This window comes from Zonotrichia leucophrys, chromosome 2 (assembly GCF_028769735.1).
Source record: "Zonotrichia leucophrys gambelii isolate GWCS_2022_RI chromosome 2, RI_Zleu_2.0, whole genome shotgun sequence".
NCBI classification, from domain to species: Eukaryota; Metazoa; Chordata; class Aves; order Passeriformes; family Passerellidae; genus Zonotrichia; species Zonotrichia leucophrys.
In genome coordinates this window covers 132,025,024-132,044,873 of record NC_088171.1, presented here as the reverse complement: position 1 = coordinate 132,044,873, position 19,850 = coordinate 132,025,024, and the positions used below count along the sequence as shown (strand labels likewise).

Genomic DNA, 19,850 nt, shown 5'->3' with positions numbered 1-19,850 from the left:
GGTTGACACCGCAGTGGTCTGGCTTGTATTGACACTTCCATTGATCACAGACTAACCAGAGCGATGAGTTCCAGGCCCAGATTGTTTTCTGCATATTTAGTGAGACTGATGTGTTTGCTCAGTATGTTCAGAAGGACCATTTCAGTCTTGCTCTCAACAACAGAACACATTGTTATTGTCCCAAAAATATTGCATCTTTCCTGAAGGAGCAGCAACCTGAATGTGTACTTCTGAGAGGCTATGCTTCCAAGACAAACCCAGCTTAAGACAGAAGAGCATGTCTGCTGAGTGACAACTACTCTTATGATTCAAGTGTCCCAAGGTCCTCTCTCCTTTATGCAATAGTGACTTTTTCCTCTGTTTCTTTATGGTGGTTCTTCTGGCTTGGCTGAGTGGATTTTTTCATACAGCCTCAGGAGAGGTGGAGAGATCGCCCATTTTCCCACAAGTCCGTCCCCCAGGAAGTGTAGTTCATCCTGTGTCTGCTCAGCTTGCAGAAGACCTGGAGGGAGCAGCCGGATGCATGTGGTGGCTTGACCTCCGTTGAATGCCAGGCCCACCAAAGCTGCTCTGTCACTCCCCTCTGCAACTGGACAGAGGAGAGAAAATACAACAAAAATTTCGCGAGTCGAAACAGGGACAGGGAGAGATCATTCACAGATGACTCTCACGGGCAATGTGGAATGGGGGAAGATGAGGCATTTGCCAAGCAACATTGGGAGCTTTGCCACAGAATAGGAGAAAGCGAGCAATTTGCACTTCAGTGTTGCGCGCTTCGCCACGGGCGGGCTCCCCGGTCGACCAGGCGGGGCGGGCTCGGTCCGTCCCCGCCCACGGCCGTGCGTGGCTGCGGGACGGACCCGGGCTGCCCGTGCCGTGTGTGCCGGCGGCGGGAGCGGCGCAGAGCCGGGCTGCGCTCCGCTCCGCTCCGCTCGGCGGGATGGGCAGGGCGCGGCGGAGCAGCTGCGGGCTGCTCCCGCTTCTGCTGCTGCTGCTCGCCGGGGCGGCGGGGCTGGAGTGCGGTGGCTTCCCCCGCCTGCTGCGCTTCTCCGGGCAGGTGCCCGAGAACAGCCCGGCGGGGACGCGGGTGCTGGGTTTGCAGGTGCCGCTGCGAAGGCTGCTGGGCCCCGGGGAGCCGGCCGGGGAGTGGGCGCTGGAAGGCGACGGCGCCTCCCGCTTCTCCCTGCAGCGGCGGCCGGGCGGTGGCGGGGGGCTGCTGCTGCTCCGCACCGCCGAGCCCCTGGACCGGGAGGCGCAGCCCGAGTACGGGCTCCGGCTGCGCCGGCGGGCGGGACGGTCCCCCCGGGAGGCGCTGCTGCGGGTCCGGGTCCTGGACCGCAACGACCACCGGCCCCGGCTGCCGCCGGCGCGGCCGCTGGAGGTGGACGAGCTGGTGCCGCTGGGCACGGAGGTGGCCCGGCTGCGCGCCTCGGACCGCGACGAGGGCGCCAACGCGCGCCTCACCTACCGGCCCTGGCCGCCGGGCGCCGGCAGCCGCCTGCTCTTCGTGGTGCCCCGCAGCGGGCAGGTGCTGACCGTGGGCTCGCTGCTGGGGCTGCGCCGGCTCCGCCTCTGCGTGGCGGCTCTGGACCACGGGCGGCCGCGGCCGCTGCGCAGCCCCGCGCGGTGCCTGCGCCTGGCCGTGCGCGGGCGGGGGGCGGCGGGCCGGCGGCGGGAGCCGCGCTCGCTGCAGCCGCCGGGGGCCAGGGCCCGGCGCTACACGGCCCGCCTGGCCCCCGGGGCGCGGGTGGGCGACACCGTCTTCACCGTCCCGAGGAGCCGGGAGCGGGCGGCGGGCGGCTGGTTCGAGCTGGCTTCTCCCGGTGCCGCCCCCGTGGGGATCGACAGGACGTCGGGGCGGCTCTACCTGCGGCGGGAGCTGCGAGCGGGCGGCCGGGCGGAGGTGCTGGTCAAGGTGCACCGCGGCAGCGGAGGAGGTAGCGCTCCGGGAGGGGACGGCGAGGGTGGCCGGGATGGGGTCGGTTCTCCCTGCCGCGAGTGGGTCGGGATGGCCACAGAAGGAACGGATGGGCATGAAGGACTGCCCCGAAGGAGGGGGATGCTGGCCCGGCAGGCCGTGCCGGGCATTTGCCATCCGACGGGATGAAGCCGCGGTGATGCTGCCCTCCGTGGGGCGCGCAGAGCCTCAGGCGGCTGCGGGAGCTCGGAGGGTGGCGTGGGAATGTGCTGGCTCTTCCCCGGTACCGCTCGCAGAGCTTCGGCCTCTTGCCTTTGAAGGAGCAGCTGGAAATGAAGGGAATGGTGTTTCGGTTATGCTTTCTTGTAAGGAATTGTTGTCACAGTAGGTTCACTTTTGCGGGACCAGAGGCGTCGGCTCAGGGCCCGGTAAAGAAGGGGGCACGCCACAACAGACAGCTGGTTTCATAGTGGGGGCAGCCAGCAGGGAGCCTCTCCTGCCGCTCTGGTTCTGCTGGAAGGAACTGGGAAGGAAGAGGTGACGCTGTCCCGGGTGTGGGCACCCACAGCCCACCCTGAACCGCACGGAATGGTGCTGGGAGTCAGCCACAGCTCTGGAGGGCAGCGCACGGGAAGGGAAAGGACTCGTTACAAAAGAGATGTCAACGAGCCTAGGACAAGAAAAAGGGAAAAAATCTGAATCAGGAATCCTAGGAGTTGGTGTAGAGAACTAAAGGGAGATACTGTATGTCAAGAGTTCATATTCTGTTGTGTACTAGGTTTCCCTAGTAGGACAGCAAAGAAAACGGCTAGACTTGATAAACTTCTTAAATCACATAAAGCTTGAGGTGTGTTATGGTTGCAAGAGCCATCCTAATTAATGTATGTGTTACTTTCATCTTGGAGTAAGACTTAGAGTGTTTGTAAATGCAGTTCAGGTCGCTAAAAATGCAACTGGTTATCATTTGCTTGGGTTTATTTTGTATTGTTTGCTTTTTTTCTTCGATGCTTGCAACCAAAAGAGGGAATATTTACCAATTTACATCAATGAATTTTACAGTCTAGTGCTCAGGAAATGTGAAACATAGAGCTGGGAGGAAAACAAATGTGTTTCAGCATGCTGGAGACTGTGATCTTCACCAGACTGCTGTGTGCAATCTGCGAGTCCAGAGCTGCTGCCTGAGAAAGTTACTCTTGCAGAAATGGGATGTGTTGTGCAAGTGACAGACATTTAACATTAGAATAACTCTGCACAGTATTTCCAGCTACTAACTTTAAACAAATCACCTGATGTTTAAAGTAGAACTTCTCATTCAAGCTAAAGATGGAGCTGAAAAGGGGAGACACAGCTTGGCTGTCTTGCTAATTTATAATGAAAGCAAATAACCTTGTGAACAGTGTTCAGCATATGATTGTGTTGTCCTCTCCAATCTGGTGGTGCACATCATGTTTTTACCACTGTCTGTGTGCTAATAATGTATTGACAACAGATGAGCCTCAGGGAGAAAGGAATTCAATGATCAAGTGGGACAAGGTCATTTAGGCACTCCTTTAAGCTACTTTGAAAATCAAAACTCTCTCATAACTTTGTACGGCAACAAACTTGGGATGTTTTTCTGTCTGCTTATTTTACATAAGTATGGTGAAATGGTGAAAGGATTTGAGCATCCATTTTTTAATCTGAAGAGACCTAGTGAACTGTCAAAAGTTAAACAGAATTGACTTTGGTCTGCTCCTCATTTCTCCTCATGTCTCTTACTAAATGTAATTAAAAATCACTCACAAAGCAATCAATATTATGGAACATGTGCCAAACTTTTAATAACCTCTTTAATTGAAAAACAAAGCTATCAGACCTTTATTAATTGCCATCTCTTATGTAAAAAACATGAATGGACTTAGGCATTTCCCAGGTGCTGCTTCTCCAGGGAAGCGTGTCTTGGGGTTTTGGATGCATTTGCCTTTTTTGTTCTCAAGAAAAGAACAGCTTTTTAAAAAACAAGCTTTTAAAAAATCAAGCCGTAGGTCAGATAGTAACTTAGAGCACAGTTTCCTGCAACAGCAGTCCTAGCAAGACAAGGTATTTCTGTGTGTAGTTGAAACACTGAAATAAAGCTGAGTGCACAGTACAAAAGCCTTCTGAATCTTCCCAGTGCTCAGCAGTGATAGGGAGGGGGCTGCCATCTGTGTGTGGGGACCCTGTAGCAGGCACTGTGAAAACACAGCTGTTCTCCCACTGAATATACACGTGGTATGTGGACTGTGAAACATGGTAAAGATGTTGGCACAACTTCTGTGGCTTGTCTTATTTACCTCCACGGAGCACTTTGCATCTTCTTTGGGAATCTGACAGCCTCCATCTGTCTGTCAAACCTTTGCTGTTCTGGGCTCTGTGCATGGATGGTTATGGATAGGACCTGGAGTTTAAACAAGAAGTCCCATCCTGCTAGATTGCTTTCTTCAATTCACCATTGTTTACACTTTTTGGTAAACAATGGTGAATTGTTTACCAAAGCTGCAATGGTGTCCTTGGTTCTCAGGCTGGAAAAGGATTGTTTTGTCTCACTAAACTGTGAGGAGAACTTGCTAACACTTTATATGAAGTTCACAGTTATACAATAAAGCAGTACAGAATCTGAAATATATGAAAGCTAAGTCTTAAGGCATCAATACAAAGGTACGAGTTGCAGACCCAACGTTTCTCATCCAGATTTTGTTTTGGTACATTTCACATCCTGGAAACACTGACTGCACCATCAGAACAGTGTGTGGCCAGAGCATGGAAAGCTGGGGGTGGTGCAAAAGAGTTGAAGTTCCCTTTCTCTCCCATGTCTGCCTCTCTTCATGCACACCTACAAGTACCTACACAGGTTTTCATCCTTCTCATACCAATTTACACAGGGTGAGATGTACAGATGCTGTTTCCTCTTCTGCCCCCTCAGCTGCCCTCTCTGATGCTGGCAATGGGTACTGGTTCACACTGTGGGGAAGTCTGAGGTTTAAGACTTTGTCTATCATGCTTCATACCCCTGTTCTCCAACTCTAGAAGACTTTTAGTTCTCTGGTTTGGTTTGAAGGCTTTTCTGGTGGTTTGGTTTTTGGTTTGGCTTTGTTTTTTGGTTTGGTTTTTTGTTTCTTTAAACTTCAGAGCCCGTCACAAAGGGCTTGCAGAGTGCACGCTGCCTTGGCTTGGAGTAGTGAGCCCCAGTGGGAGATGTCCATGTTCCTGCACACACTCACACTGTGGATACACCCCACATCCTCTCTAACTGAAAATAACTGTGTAGGAAGTCACTCCATTATCTGCAGAGGGTAATTTTGTTTGGCAACAGTAGGAACTCAGCAAAAGCATGGCAAGACAAATCTCTTCCCCTGCCATGTGTGTGCAGTGCCCTGAAAGGTTAAAGGGTCAGTGTTAGCTGCCTCTTAACTCTGGGATGCCTCAGGGCATCAGAGAGGGGTGAACAGCCGCAGGTAGTTTTAGACTGAAGTGAGTAAGACAGTTGCAAGGCTGTTCAGTATTTTCCTGGCTTTGGAGGTGAGATGGATACCTCATTCCCTGCTCTCTTTCAGGTGGGATAGCAACTGTTTACTACTGTAAGTGAATTCCAAGGAGATGGATGTTAAATCTGACTTAAATCTTAAAGTGGAGTTAAATCTCCACTACAGGAGGCTGTAGCATAGTGCAGTTCCTTCAGTGCAGTGTCTCATGGTAGAATATGAGCAGTGCTGAACTCCAAGGGCTCACTGGAAGCAAACTGCATTTTAAAAAGGCTCCTGTCAGATCTTGACATTCCTGTAAATACTGTACATGGAAAGAATATGTGGTTTGAGTCCCTTCTATTTTCTTAGGAAATTTCCACCAGGATGCCTGCTGGTAAGAGAAACCTTTCAATCTATGTAATACAGCTTTTGTAAAAGCTGACAAGTCATTAATATATGTTGCTGGCTGTGATTTCAAAGCAAGACATAGCTTAGGTTTGGGGATCTTTTTTATTTTTTCTTTTTGCAACAGAGCCAGAAATGTCCTACTGCTTCCTGGCACCTCCTGACATTTTTAGAAAATAAGTCTCACTCCAGAAACACAAACTTGACTTGATCAGCTATTGAGGTCACATTATATGCTGCCTTTTCTTTTTTTTTTTTTTTCTTTTTCCTGGGGGTCAGGGGGGTGTTTCCTCCTGGTATCAGACTGATTAAAACCATCTGTGGATGCCATTAGTGTGCCTCCAAATTCAGGTACTAGCAGAAAAAGCTTACCTCGCTTAACCCATGAAACCACTTTAATGGCCAGGGCTCACTGGATGAAAGAGCAAGCTCTGGGATGAAGGTTATTACTTTACCATGTCTGCAAATATCTTTGGGAAAACCTTGCTGTTAAAAAAAAAAAACAAACAAAAACATACATAATGATCCAGAGGCTATAAATTAGTCTTAAGAATGTCTGACAAAGTTATTAATTTTGAGAAGCCTACAAAAAGCTTAGAACTGGAGAGGTAAATGTAAAGCTTATGTTGCAAGAATTCTTGTAAGTTACACAAGCTATTTAAACCATGAGAAAACCTCTATCATAACAAATTTGAGAGAAAAGCAGTGGGAAACCTTAAAAATAGAACATTCAGCCCTTTATTCTTAAGATTAGCATCTTGAATCCTTTTATACAGACTATGATTTAGTATTTCTGAGTTTCATTACATTTCAACAGCAGGAAGGCTTTTAAAAATCTGGTTTTAGACCCAGATCAAAGCTGCACAATGCCAGAAACAGCCCTGCATGCTCCTGGTGCTGTCTCACACTCCAGGAGCACTGTGCAGGGCCCAGCAGTGTTTGATTTTCATTTACTGGCAGGAGCCAGCTGACCTGGGGCTGCCTTTACACACCTGCCTTACACATGGGAGCCCCAAAATTCACACATGCCACGTTTGCTCAGGCAGGGTACTCATGTTAGCTCCCCATGGAGAATGTGCACAAAGCCCTCTCTTTGGGACCATGGCTGAAGGGGAATTGAGCTTCCTTCTGCTGTGTGTCCCCAGAGGGCTTGCAAGGCTCTGCCCTCCCCAGAGAGCAGAGTGCCTTCACAGCTGCTGTTTGGGGCAGGCACTGGGGGCTCCTTGCCACAGCAGCACACCTTGGCTGCTGCAGCCTCTGAGGTTGGCCTGGTGCTGGAAACTGCCCAAAGGTTAAGAAAATGTTAAAGGAGAACGTTTAGGAAAAGCCTTTAAAAACCTGACCTGACCAAACAGGCTGATGGAAAGGACTTGGAATTCTGTTTCTGCCATGAATGTTGCTGATGGAATGCCCTAAAAGCAGTGCTGGATGATAACAGAGTAAGGAGCCATTGGTTCCTATGGGTGGAAACCCCATGTGGCATAGACACTGATCTGGGAGAGAGAGCAGCAAATTGCCAAGGGCCATGCCTGTGCAAGAGGATCTGTTTAGAAATCTAGAACAAAAGGAAAAGTGAAAGGTAACCTAGCAACTTCACCTCCTCATTTCTGAGGGCACAGAGAGCAGCCAGCAGAGAGCTCCTTTGGGGGCTGCTGCTCCAAACGAGTGCTGCTGGGTCTGAGCTGCTCCTCACAACTGCACCCAGGGGGACAAAGGGGTAAAGCTAATATTGCAAAGCTTTTTGGCATCTTTTTGTACATATCAAACACATTTGCTGTCCTAAAATGATTGTGTTTTGCTGGTGGCATGAACTTCTTAAGTGTTTGGAAAGAAGTTAATAGACTCTAAGTATGGTCATAGGAATAGCTCTTACTGCATGAAGCTTCAGCAAGCAACTTTTTATTTTTAAAATGTTTGAAAAACCTTCAGGGAGAAGAGACTTAACTATGTTAAAGGACAGCTGATAAATGCCTGTAGTTTTTCCACAGGAAAACTGAACATCAAAGCAAAGTGATTCCTAACCCAGACTCTGCTACAGCCTCTCAGGAACAATTTTTTTTTTTAATGTCCCACACAAAATACTTTAAACTTAATAAGTGCTACTTCAATGAGGAAGAGCAATGTGCTGGGTAGGATGACAAGAAGACATGATTGTAGCTGTCTCTTACTGCACTTCTTTAAAAGCCATAAAAAAGCCCCCAAATGCCCTCTGTGCTGTTGACTCCTCAGCTCCTCTTACTGTGTTGGTGTGATCTGACTTCCTCGTCTACTGATGTGCCTGCAAATAATATATTTTTTATAGTATTTAATAACACTTTTACTGAGGATTAGTCAGCTGTCAACATGGCAAACCGTAATAAAAACTTGTTTTATATGGAATTCTGCTATATGGAAGCTTTTGAGATCCTGTGAATTGTTGTGCCTCCTACCTTTTCTGTGGTGCTGTGTTTCTAATTCTCCTGATTGTGTGGTAACAAGCAGCTCTTGGCAGATACAGTGGATTTAAGGGTTGAGGCAGAAATGCTACTTCTGTAATCACAGGTCTGAGGGTGCTCAGAGCTTTCCTCTGGAAACAGACAACAAAATTAAAACAGATTTGAAAAACTAGAGGAGGACACCACAGGCAAGATGATGGGGTGGCAGTAAAAATCCAATGGATTTTGAAGGCCTGTTCCTATAACTGCCTGCAGCTCTTCCCGTGGTGTGCAGTCATTGCCTGGGGAAATGATCTTTGGTGCTTGACAAAGGCTGTGGTTCTCAGACACCCCGTAGGATGGAGGTACCCCCTGCAGCTGTGCACTCACACAGAAAGGGAAAAATGGGCTGAAGGTTTTCCTTTGCTGTGCATGTGTGCAGTGGCACCTGCAGTTGCCTTTCAGCCTGGTGGTCCCACTGGGTGAGTCCCGAGGCAGCACTGAGGAAAGCAAGACCTTGCCTCCTAAGCTGGGTTAGGGTGTGTGTACATAGAAAATGTGTCCCAGTGCTGGTGTCTATTAAGAAATATGTAATAGGTATAATGCAAGATGATCTCTATAGGCTGCTTTTTCAAGCTTGCTGGTTGTGGTTAACTGAGGAGGGAAAATGGAAATTAGCACAGCTTCAGCTGAGGCAATTGGCTCAGTCCCTTTGCCCAGGTGTGCTGGGGCTGTGGGCTCTTTATCCCAGGCTCCTGCAGGGATTTGTGAACTTCCAAGCAAATAAAGAGTCCTATTTCCAGAACTGATGGTGAGGGTATTACCTTGCCTTCAGGACACAGTACTCACTGCTTGGTCCAACATGAGTCCAGTCGGTGCCCTAGGATGTTGCAGAGGAACATGTTACTCCTGGGCATTGTACCCAAACCTTAGGAGTACTTGTGAGACACCAAATCTGTTAATTATTGAAAGCATCACACCCAGGAATCTCTCATCAATGTTTTAGTTGGAGCTGACCCATCATGTTCATGACAGCAGACTAGCTGCACTAAAGGTGGTCCCATACAACTTTTCTTAAGGGAGTTGGGGAAAAGAAATTCATAAAAGTAAGCCTTCATTTTTGAGGGTGAGATCTGTGTTGTGAAGGCTGTCCCCTCTGTGAGAGTTTCTTGATGCCCCTGCACTTCTCCTGGGGGAGTGACAGCACATGCTGGGGCAGAGGCATGAGCATCATAGGTGCTGGTGACTGGGTTAGTCCTCAAGTCCAAGTCCAAGCTGTTTTCTCCTTTACCTCATACCTTTATTGGGGATGCTCCTCTTCTGGCCAGCTGCTGATGTTTGAGCTTGTAGGAATAATTTACCACCAGATTTGAAAGCCCCTTGGGCAGGACAGAGTGGCACAGTGGACAGCATGACTGTGGAAATGTCACTAATGATATCATTAAAATGCAGGGGGAAAAAAGCAATTCAGAAAGTGATGATGAACTCTGGTTAAAGACCAAGTACTGCCACAAGAAATTTTGGGTTAAGTTTAAATATGCCCAAGTAGATTATACCTATGGTCCTGAAGATGACAAGGGAGGTTTAGCATTTAAGCATTTCTCAGGTGTAGATTTCCTGGCCATGGTTCAGTGATGAGCCGATGCTCCTGATGTCCTGCCCTGCACTGAGGACTCGTGCTGTGACCTGACAGCACAGTGGGGGCTTTACAGGCATCCCACCTTGGGGTTCTGTTCCAGCCTGGGCACTGCAGACTCTTCTTCACATACCACACTCTCTCTTTTCAATTCAAATGATTCTTTTTGCCTGAGGGGATAGAAATACAACATAAACTGCCATTTTTTATGCACACTTTTTAGTTTTTAATTTTCCGGCATTAGTCCCCTCAAACCCACATCAGTCAGTGCAGCTCTAATTCTAATCTTAGGAAAAGACCTCTCCTCTCCTCTCCTCTCCTCTCCTCTCCTCTCCTCTCCTCTCCTCTCCTCTCCTCTCCTCTCCTCTCCTCTCCTCTCCTCTCCTCTCCTCTCCTCTCCTCTCCTCTCCTCTCCTCTCCTCTCCTCTCCTCTCCTCTCCTCTCCTCTCCTCTCCTCTCCTTCTGGTGAGGGAGGAAACAAAATGATCAAAGGACTGAAATTGATACAGGCTTGCAAGAATAGCCACTTGCAGTTTCCAAACCCTTTCCAGTTCTTTCTTTGCTTTCATATTATTGTCCAAGGAAGGTGTAGGTGTATGTGCTCTGATCTGCTGAATAATGTTTAGCCCTCCAAGACACAAGCTTAGCATCTCTTCATTCCCCCCACTCCTGCACTTGCTACATCCTAACATTTTACTTAGGGTGCTCTTAACTGGTGATTGATTGGCATCCCTTTTGTTTACATGTCTTTTTTGGATGTAAGCAGGAGGTAAAGCTGAAGCCTTGTGGATACACCAGTATCTCCAGGAAAATCAGCACTCCTTAGTGGTCTCTTCCAGACTGATCTTACCAAGACTCTTTCCAATGTGTGGTGCAGAGGCCAGGCCATCCTGTTGTTAGTCTGGTTTCCTGATTATTTCCTTTCTTGCAGTGGATAATTCATATTGACAAAATTGGGTGAACTGCAACATCACTGGGTGATGTTGCATTCTGATTTAATAGGATGCTGTGGTTGTGTCAGGAACAAAATAAACCACTATTGATTTCAGAGGCTTGATCTGTTAATGCCTTTGCAGCTATGACAGTTGAAAACCCAATGCATTTCTGGGGAAAAACTCTACTTTGTCAAGGCTGGTTTTGTTTCACTGACTTGTTTCAAGGCAGTGTGATAATTTTACACAGTATCTGATTGCCATGTGTCTGAAACACCTTAAAATCCTTGGGTTTCTCACACCTGGTGTGTGTGCAAAGGGGAGTGACCAGAACAGAAATGTCCCTACTCATAGTGCTGCTTCTGAACAGCTCTTTCTGCATGATAGGGGAAATTAGGGAAAATAGGGTTAATCAGTGCTGTTTGACTGACCTCTTATCAGTCTCCAGACCATGTTCAACACTGCTTTTTTAGGGTTTTGGACTTGAATTGATAAAATCTGTTCTTTGTAACTATATTTTCTTCCATTTATGCCTTGCTAGAATTAGAGCTCTGATCTATATAGATATAACCTGGACTGTTTTGTCAGCATGCTTGCAGGTTGCTTCAATTTAAATTTTGTTACTTGCATGGAGAAAACAGCTTTAAGTCTGAAAATCTGAAATAAATTCTGAGGGCCTGAAGGAGTGAGCCAGGTCTCAGCTGCAGAAAGATATTCCACCCTATAGCTGAAGTTTATTACCCCTGCTGCTGTACTACAGCCTCCAGGTTTGGCTTCATCGCACGTTTTTCCTTTCATGTGTGGTGCTGGATGTTTGTAGACTGCCATTCACTCCTTTTCTCACTTCTTACCCTTAAGCAAACAGCAAAGATAAAACACAAACTCCAAAGAATGTTTATGTTAGAAGTTCCTTGAAGCTGCAGGGGAATGAGTGACATGTGGACATATATGCCTCAAAAATCAATGAGATGCAGAAGCTGAAGGGCAGGGAGATTATTGTGTGATGGAAAGGATTTAACAGTCTTGCTGGTTCTGTGCCCCTGCCTAGGGGCGGGTTTGGTCACAACAAAGTGATTGCCAGCAGATATTTGTCTGGTCAGGTCTTAAAGACTCAGTGGTGGAGGCTGTCTCACCCTTCTGGCCACTGTCAAGGGCTCCCTTGTCCTTACATTTAAAAACATGCTGAGGGATTCTGTGCCCAACATCTAATGCCAGTCTTTTCCTTCAGAATAAGAACTAGTTATTTTTTGGTTTGCAGGTTACAGAACAGCTGACTGACTTCATACCTTAGTCCTTAGCCTCTTATATCAATGTTTGCATGTCTCTTGCAGTCTCCTGAAAATCTCCAGGTCTTTTCCCCTCTCTTGAAGGGCATTCTTTCTGGTTATGCTCTTGGCTTTTCTCTGGACACTTGTCAACTGGTCCATGTCTTTCTTGAAATCCAGCCCCTAGAACTTTAGTTCACTGGATTGCCCAGGGAGGTTTTGGAGTCTCCTTCCTTGGAGATATTCAGAAGCCTTGTGGACGTTTTTCTGGGCAGCCAGCTCTGGGCAGCCCAGCCTGAGCTGAGTGGTTGGACCAGATGCCCTCCAGAGGTCCTGCCACCCTCACCCATCCCATCAGTCTGTGATCTGAGGCTTTGTTAAGTGTCACAGGGCTGAACATGAGCCAGCAGTGCCCAGGTGCTCAAGAAGGCCAATGGCATCCTGGCCTGTGTCAGCAATAGTGTGGCCAGCAGGAGCAGGGCAGGGATTGTCCCCCTGTACTGGGCTCTGGTGAGGCCACACCTCGAGTGCTGTGTCCAGTTCTGGGCCCTCAATTCAGGAAGGACATTGAGGGGCTGGAGCATTTCCAGAGAAGGGCAGCGGAGCTGGGGAAGGGTCTGGAGCACAAGTCCTGTGAGGAGAGGCTGAGGGAGCTGGGGGTGTTTGGCCTGGAGCACAGGAGGCCCAGGGGTGACTCTATTGCTCTCTGCAATGCCTGAAAGGAGGCTGAAGCCAGGAGTGGCTCTGTCTCCTCTCCCAAGTAACAAGTGGTAGCACAAGAGGATATGGCCCCAAGTTGTGCCGGGGGGGGTTAGAGTAAATATTAGGGGAAAAATTTCTCACAGAAAGGGTTGCCAAGCATTAGAACAGGCTGTCCAGGGAAGTGGTGGAGTCACCATCCTGGAGGGATTTGAAAGACATGTGGATGTGGCATTTAGGGACATGGTTTCATGGAATTGTAGAATTCTTAAGGTTCAAAAAGACCTTTAGGATGGTCAAGTCTGACTGTCAACCTAGCACCAGCACCATCTTTACCATTGAATGATGTCCTCAATTCCATGTGCACATGCCTTTTCAACATTTCCAGGGATGGTGAATCCCAGGTTTAGTTGTTAAGTTGGCAGTACCAGGTTAACAGTTGGACTTGATGGTCTTAGAGTCTTTTTAAATCTAAATTCCTCTATGTTTCTATTTAAATACACCTTTCATAGAGAGGTAAGGTGAAGTGTTTGTCAAAGTACAGAAAATTATGGTTAATTTGAGCAACACAAATATTTTTCCCCAACATGCTGTCCTGAACTCAGTGAAATTTTTTCCCTTGTCTGTCTTTTTTAAAACATAAATCTCTGTTTTACTGCTGACTTTTGGTGGGTTTTACAATACCTGCAGCAGGTTTAGGACCTCATTATTCATTGGCACTTAGAAATTGGATCACCTACATGGAGCAATATTAAGAAAAATCTGTATAATCACAATTTTTAAAATAAATCTCCAAGTTTCACTGTATGGGAAAAATACTTGACTAGACATTCAATCTCTGCAGAAATTAGAACTGCCTGAATTAGACCAGTAAATGAACAAAAATATCTTTAAATGTTCATGCCTACAAGTTTTCATCCCTTTACTAGCAAAATTGCTGTCTGTAACAGGCTGAATTAGGACCTGTATTTGCCAACCCTCCTTCTTGGGTGTAGATAAAATAGTGGCTGCTCCAGCTGCTCTTATGAGCTACTACCTCATGCTGTGGGTTGTGCCTTGTCCTACACAGCAATACAGAGAAAAAAAAGTGAACCAATGTTCTCCTGTAATCAGTGCTGGTACATGAGAAAACCAGAAACCATGTTATATAAGAAAACTTAGGAAACCATGTCTTAAATGATTTTAAATACTATAAAACCCCACAAAAATTTAGTAAAGTTTTTTCCTTCCTGGAAACAATTATCTCTGGGAAATTTGTCTAGCCCGTATTTTTACTGCAGGGTAAGGCTGCTTGTAAGTACAGGTCTGGTGTGTCAGGGAATGTCTGTCTGTGGGTAGCCTTTTATTTAGTATCACATCCCTGAGACACACACCTAAAATTGTTTGGAATTTCTGGCTTTTGGTGCTGGTTTTGTCCATGTGCTCCTTCTTCCATCCTGTGTGAAATGGCCTTCCTGAAGGCAGAGTTGAAGGGTTTCCTGTATGAGACACACACACACCTGGGTGGGTGTTTCATTGTGTAGTGGTGCAGCCCTTAGCAGACCTGCAACCTCAATGCAGTTTGTTGAAGTATGTGATGATAATTTAACAGGCAGAAAATGTACCTTTCTCCTATGTACCTTTCTACATACCCCTTTCTACAGGTAGTTTCTCTTTTTATTCAACTTTATTCTCTACATTCCATAATATATTCTTTTTAATTTGAAGTCAAATCTTAAGGCTACTTTTAGAACACAAATGTGCTTAGGAAAATTTCTTCAAGAATCCCATACATAACTTTAGTATCTGTTAGTGACTCACTGTGAATTAAAAAGGCTTGAATATAGGTCTCCCTAGAGGTAAAAAATAGTGTGATTAAATCTCTACATGTCCTTTGCAGTGGAAGCTTCCTTCTCAGTTTGTTTACAGATACTGGTGGATAAGATCTTAGCATTAAGCTGGAGACCAAGCTGTGTGGAAGTGCGTGTGTGTTTTGCAGATGATGACTGGTACCTGTGCCACGTGACCCTCCTTGCCCCAGAGGAGGAGCTGCTGTCCTGGGCCATGTACCCGTACCCGTACCTGGCGCGCGTCGACCCCGATGCGCGCAAAGGCGCGCTCGTCTACCAGCTCACGGCGCGTTGCAGCAGCCCTGAGAACGCCTCTGCTGCCGTAACCTACGCTCTCACTGCAGGTAGGGCCAGTCTGAAAACAAAAGGTGAAATTCTCTTTAGGTGCAAATGTTTCTTACCAAGTTTACAATTTCATGGGTAATTTTTTTCCCATGGGGAATCCTTAAAGATACAACAAGTACAGCAAACAGAAGCTGGAAGTGCTGTTAAGTAAAAGTTACATGAATGGGAATCTTTCTTCTTGCCATTTTCTTTGCTTATTTTGAAATTGATGGCACCTTTACTGTTAGTTTAAGGCTCCATTTCTTACTTGTTCTTGTCTCTTTTACACTGCTGGTCAACAAAACAGTGTGTGTGAAAGATAAGGTGGACAACTGGAAAGGTAGAAAGAAGTGCATCCAAGGACAGAGGTGGATGAGTTGAGGATGGCTTACTTTGAAATGGTGAAGGTGCCAATGTCCTTGCTGTGGGGCACGTCTCAGAGCAGCTTTGTGCCTGTGTTGGTAGGTGGTGACGAGCGATTCCGAGTGGATAAGGACACTGGCATGATCATGACCACTGGTCTGCCTCTGACGTGGAACAAGGAGTACGTGGTGACCGTGGAAGCCTCTGATGAGCAGGGCAACCGAAGCCCCTATGCCTCCGTTTCCATCCTGGCCGGCTCCCGCCCTCCGCAGTTCACTAACATGTCCTACAGCGTGTTTGTCCCTGAAAACACTCCAGCAGGAGAAAAGTGAGTTGTGCTTGGTTGGGTGACTCCCTCCCTGCAGTCTGAGAGGGGCTTCACAGAGCACAACAGGGTGAAACTGTTGTGATTTGCTTCCTAGAGCCATGCATATGCATTTGTCTATCACACTTTAAAAAGAATGTTGTATTTTCTAAAAGAAATTATGCCTTTTTTGATGTTTCTCCAGTATGACATGAGTCTCCATGTGGCACATGTACTCTGGGATGCTGGAATTATTTTAATGCTTTTGGGGTTTTAGTGCATTGCATCGTGAATTAGAACAGCCAAACTACTGGCTATGCATCTCCTAGTGATTTTAAAAAATGCTTGAAAAATAGTCTTTTAATTAACCAGATCTGGAGTTGTTTGTGTCCTGTTTGACTTGTATTTAAATTCTAGAATGACAAGTCATTGCCAGACTCTTGAGATAACAGCAGCAGTGTGAAGTGCAAATAGGTAAAGCTCAGTCTCCAAGGGGCTCTGCTGTTGCACGGAGAGTGGCAAAGCCAAGCCACAGTGGGGAGATGCTCTCAAGCTGGCTCTGGGTTTATTGTCACTGTTCACCTACTTGAGAGCAGAATGGGCTTTAAGGCCTCTAAGGAGCAGGTGGAACAGTGCCATAAGGCCTCTAAGGAGCAGGAAACCTCAAAATAAACTGATGACCTAGGAAAAAATTGCTGGAGATGTGCCACTAATCCTTAAGAGAGACTGTATGAGAAGGAGGAGGGAAATTTCTCTACTTCACAGGAGCTTTCAGTGAGATGAGCTAAAAGTGTATTATGCTGGTGAAAGACTGGTGTGAGAGGTGGAGCTTCAAAACACAAGTCACAGTAGGGAGGTAAATATTCCTTTGATATCCTGCCAAGGTGGACAGCAGGATCTGGAAAGCCCTGTGCTCCATGGGTTTCCCATCCATGTCTAAACCCATTTCTTTTCTAAATATACAACTACAGAGAAACTCAGAAGTGTAGTAGGTCACGTATTCCTGAATAACTGAGAAACTGGGGGTAAACCAGTTTCTCAGTTATTCAGGAATAAGTGCTGTCATTTCAAAGGCTACAATAGGGAAGGAAAAGATGTTTTAGTGTTAGTGGGGGTTGAAATGGGTTTTTATTTCGGCACTACTATATCGGTGAATAAGTTTAGTGAGAGAAGAGAAGGTAGATGAGCTCCCTGTAGCAAAAGTGGTTTCCAGTCTGGATACAAAACTGAGCCAAACATTGACAGAGAGTGAGCAAGACACCTTTCCTCATCCCATCCTCCTCTAGCTGCTGAGGAGACAGCTTTTGTTGGTATTGTTTTGAAGCAAAGGTTGTTTTCTCGTTCTTTGCAGAGTAGCAGTTGTTGAGGCTGTTTCTTTCCAGAGCCAGCCTCTTTCCTACACTCTCCTGACCAACCCCTCTGGGCTGTTCCGGGTGAGGCAAGAGAGTGGAGAGCTCAGCCTGACCCACCCCGTGGACTACGAGAGCGAGCACCACCTCTACCACCTCCTTCTGAAAGCCATGGAAGTTGAGAGCACTCTCAGCAGTGTGACTGAGGTACTGGAATCTCTTCACTCCTACCCATGGTCTGCCAGCCCTTGCTCCAGGACCAGTTACACAGATGGATAGCCCAGTGAGGATGCTGGGCAGCAGGGAGCCTTGTAGTACAGGCAGAGATCTGGGCTCTGACCTGGGTTCACATCTGGGCTCTGCAAAAACCTCTTGTTAGTACTCTTTGGCTTTGCCTCCCATCCTGGGAGTGGAGGAGAAAACACTTGTCTGTGTTCCAGGAGTAGGGTGAGAAGAATAGCATCAGAGGTGTAAGGATGGGACAGCAGCAAAAGCACTGAGTGCCACTGCAGTGTCCAGAAAGAGGTGCTCCTTTAGCAGTGTAAGAGCTAAAATCCACTCTCAGTGTGTCCTTTTTCCTCAGGTCATGGTCCATATCACCGATGAAAACGACTGTTCCCCTGAGTTCCAGCGCTCCATTTACAGCAGAGACAATGTTCCCGAAACCATTCCCGTTGGCACATCTCTTCTGCAAGGTGGGGACCATCCTGTTGCCTGTCACTTCAGTCCTGCCACAGACCCGATAGTTTGTTACCTTTCCATGGTCTGGCCGTGAGGAAGTGCTCTCTTCCACAGGCACTGCCTTGGTAAGGTGTGGGTGGCAGCTGTCCTGGCAGTCTGGGGATGACTCTTAGCTATCCTGGAAGTAGAGCTGTGAGTGTCTTCAGGTGAGGATCACTGTGCTGTGCCCAAGGAGAGATCCTGTGCTATCCAAGGGCAGTTAAAGCAGCTGATAGGAAGTGACTTCATTTCCTTTAAATGTTGTAGCTGTCTTTTAACTCATCTTGGTCATCTTTTTGTGTGCCAGAAGCAGCTACAATTAGTTTTACTTTCCTTAATGTGTTAAGAAAAAAAACTGGGCTTTTTTTAATGGGCAGCTTGCTTTGTCAAATAGGCATTAATGCTGTGTAACTGACTTTCAAAGTGTTAAAGGAAAAATATTTTGAAAGTCTGTGAACTTAAATTTATGGTTATGGCTTACCAGTCATCATCCCATGTTTGTTTTTAACATGGCCATGTGTCACTTGCATATAAACCCTGAGTGCACAGGTGACATTTTTAGAAGCTAAAATGGTATGCTGATAAAAGACTTCAGGGGGTATGGACTCTGAGAAATGAGTATGTGCCAAGGCAAGACTTAGCAAAAAAATGAAAATGTAAATTTCCCAAAGCTGGAGCTGAACTCTGCAGGTTGCGGAGGTGATAAGAAGTTTAGCATCCCTTGTGTAAGGGGGCTGCAGGGCCTGCTTTCTCTAAACATTTGCAAAGAGAGTTCAGAGCTTGTCAGACTTAATTTTTAGATTTAATTACTCTTGGGAAGAAAGAAATTTATCAGAATAACCAAATCTTAAAATTCCTAAGCATGTGATTCTCCTTAAAGAGATTAATATTATTCTGTCCAGAGGACTTGTAAAGCTCATCAGAATTCCACTTGTGGGGAAAACCACATATGCCCCATGTCCAAAGCAAGCAGAATGTCAAAGCTGTGCAATTGCATCCCACGTTGTTGTCTTGCCACATGGGGTACGTTTCAAGAGAAAGAGCATCTTAGAAAAGAAAATGTGAGGTGGAAGTATAGTGGCAGTCAGTGGAAATGGGTGTGTGAAGACTCACTTGCTGTGGAAGGCTGAGCAGGGTTGTTGGTGGCTGCAAGGGAGCTGTACCCTGTGCAGGATGAGACCTGGGCCACTATTGGAATATTGGTCCCAATATTACCAGTTAGATTGTGCCTGGGCCAGTCTGACCCTCGCTGAGCCAAAGGCGGCAGCTGTGGTGTATCACCCCAGAGACACCTTTAGCTTGCTGGTGATTGCAGCTGGGCACTGAACAAGTCCAGGCTTGTTAGGAACTCCGTTTACCTCAGGAAGAAGACTTCAGGCGAAGGTGAAGAGAAAAAAGGAGAGGATTCTGCTGGAGGGTTTATCCAGTGGTTTATTCCATGGTTACAGGGGTCTGAATCTTGGGAAGAGCTCCAACAGAATCGCCGACCGCATGGCCGGACTCACCTTTTAAGCTCAGGGGGAGGGGAGGGGACAGGTGAGCCACCAACCAGGTGGGAGGGACAGGGTGTCAAGGGACGAGGGACACCTAGACAGGCCAATGACCTCTGGGCCTGAGGGGCATCCTTTGAACTTGACCAACCACACGACGCCTTGTTGGAATGTTAAGCTTGATTGACAGGACTCACTCAGCAAGGGGGCGAGGGGGGGTAGGGGAAGAGGGTATTGGTACACCTGGGTAAGGGACCTGGAAGTTTAAAACACACTGCAACAGGCCACTAACTCTGACTGCCAAGGCAAGTGTCTCAGGAAAAAAAGACAAAGAGCTCTTACCCTCACTGTAGCTCCTTGAGGGATGGGATGTTGCAGCCTCAGAATGACCCACAAACCTTCACAAACAGCTGCATCACTGTGCCAGCAGGACAAGGCTTGGAGCTGTAGCTGGCAGCTCAGTCAGCTTCCGAGCCAGAGTTATCTCGCACTAAGCTAGTTCAGAACATGTGCAAAGCCAGCACAGAGCTGCTTGTGCCTGGCATATGATCTTTAAAATATCCTTTGTAAGGCACACCATTTTCCAGGATGGAACAAAATGGAAGGGAATGGGATTCTCAGGTACTATTGGGAAGTAAGGCATGTTTCTGTCATGTACAAGAAAGTGCCACATTCCCTATTTGCCAGAAAACATCTGGGGGAAAAGAAGCATATCGTTAA

General features: G+C 47.2%; 1 protein-coding gene across 1 annotated transcript in view; it reads left to right on the top strand.

Annotated features, from left to right (window-relative positions):
* Nucleotides 1-1,869: 1,869 nt before the first annotated feature.
* The window catches only part of LOC135444585 (neural-cadherin-like), a 54,392-nt gene continuing 36,411 nt past the window's right edge, over nucleotides 1,870-19,850 (top strand). The window contains exons 1-5 of the mRNA XM_064706487.1: nucleotides 1,870-1,937; nucleotides 14,730-14,924; nucleotides 15,370-15,595; nucleotides 16,923-17,127; nucleotides 17,504-17,615. Of these exons, the coding sequence (XP_064562557.1) occupies nucleotides 14,795-14,924; nucleotides 15,370-15,595; nucleotides 16,923-17,127; nucleotides 17,504-17,615 (673 nt within the window). The 5' untranslated portion in view covers nucleotides 1,870-1,937; nucleotides 14,730-14,794. The remainder of the gene's footprint in view (nucleotides 1,938-14,729; nucleotides 14,925-15,369; nucleotides 15,596-16,922; nucleotides 17,128-17,503; nucleotides 17,616-19,850) is intronic.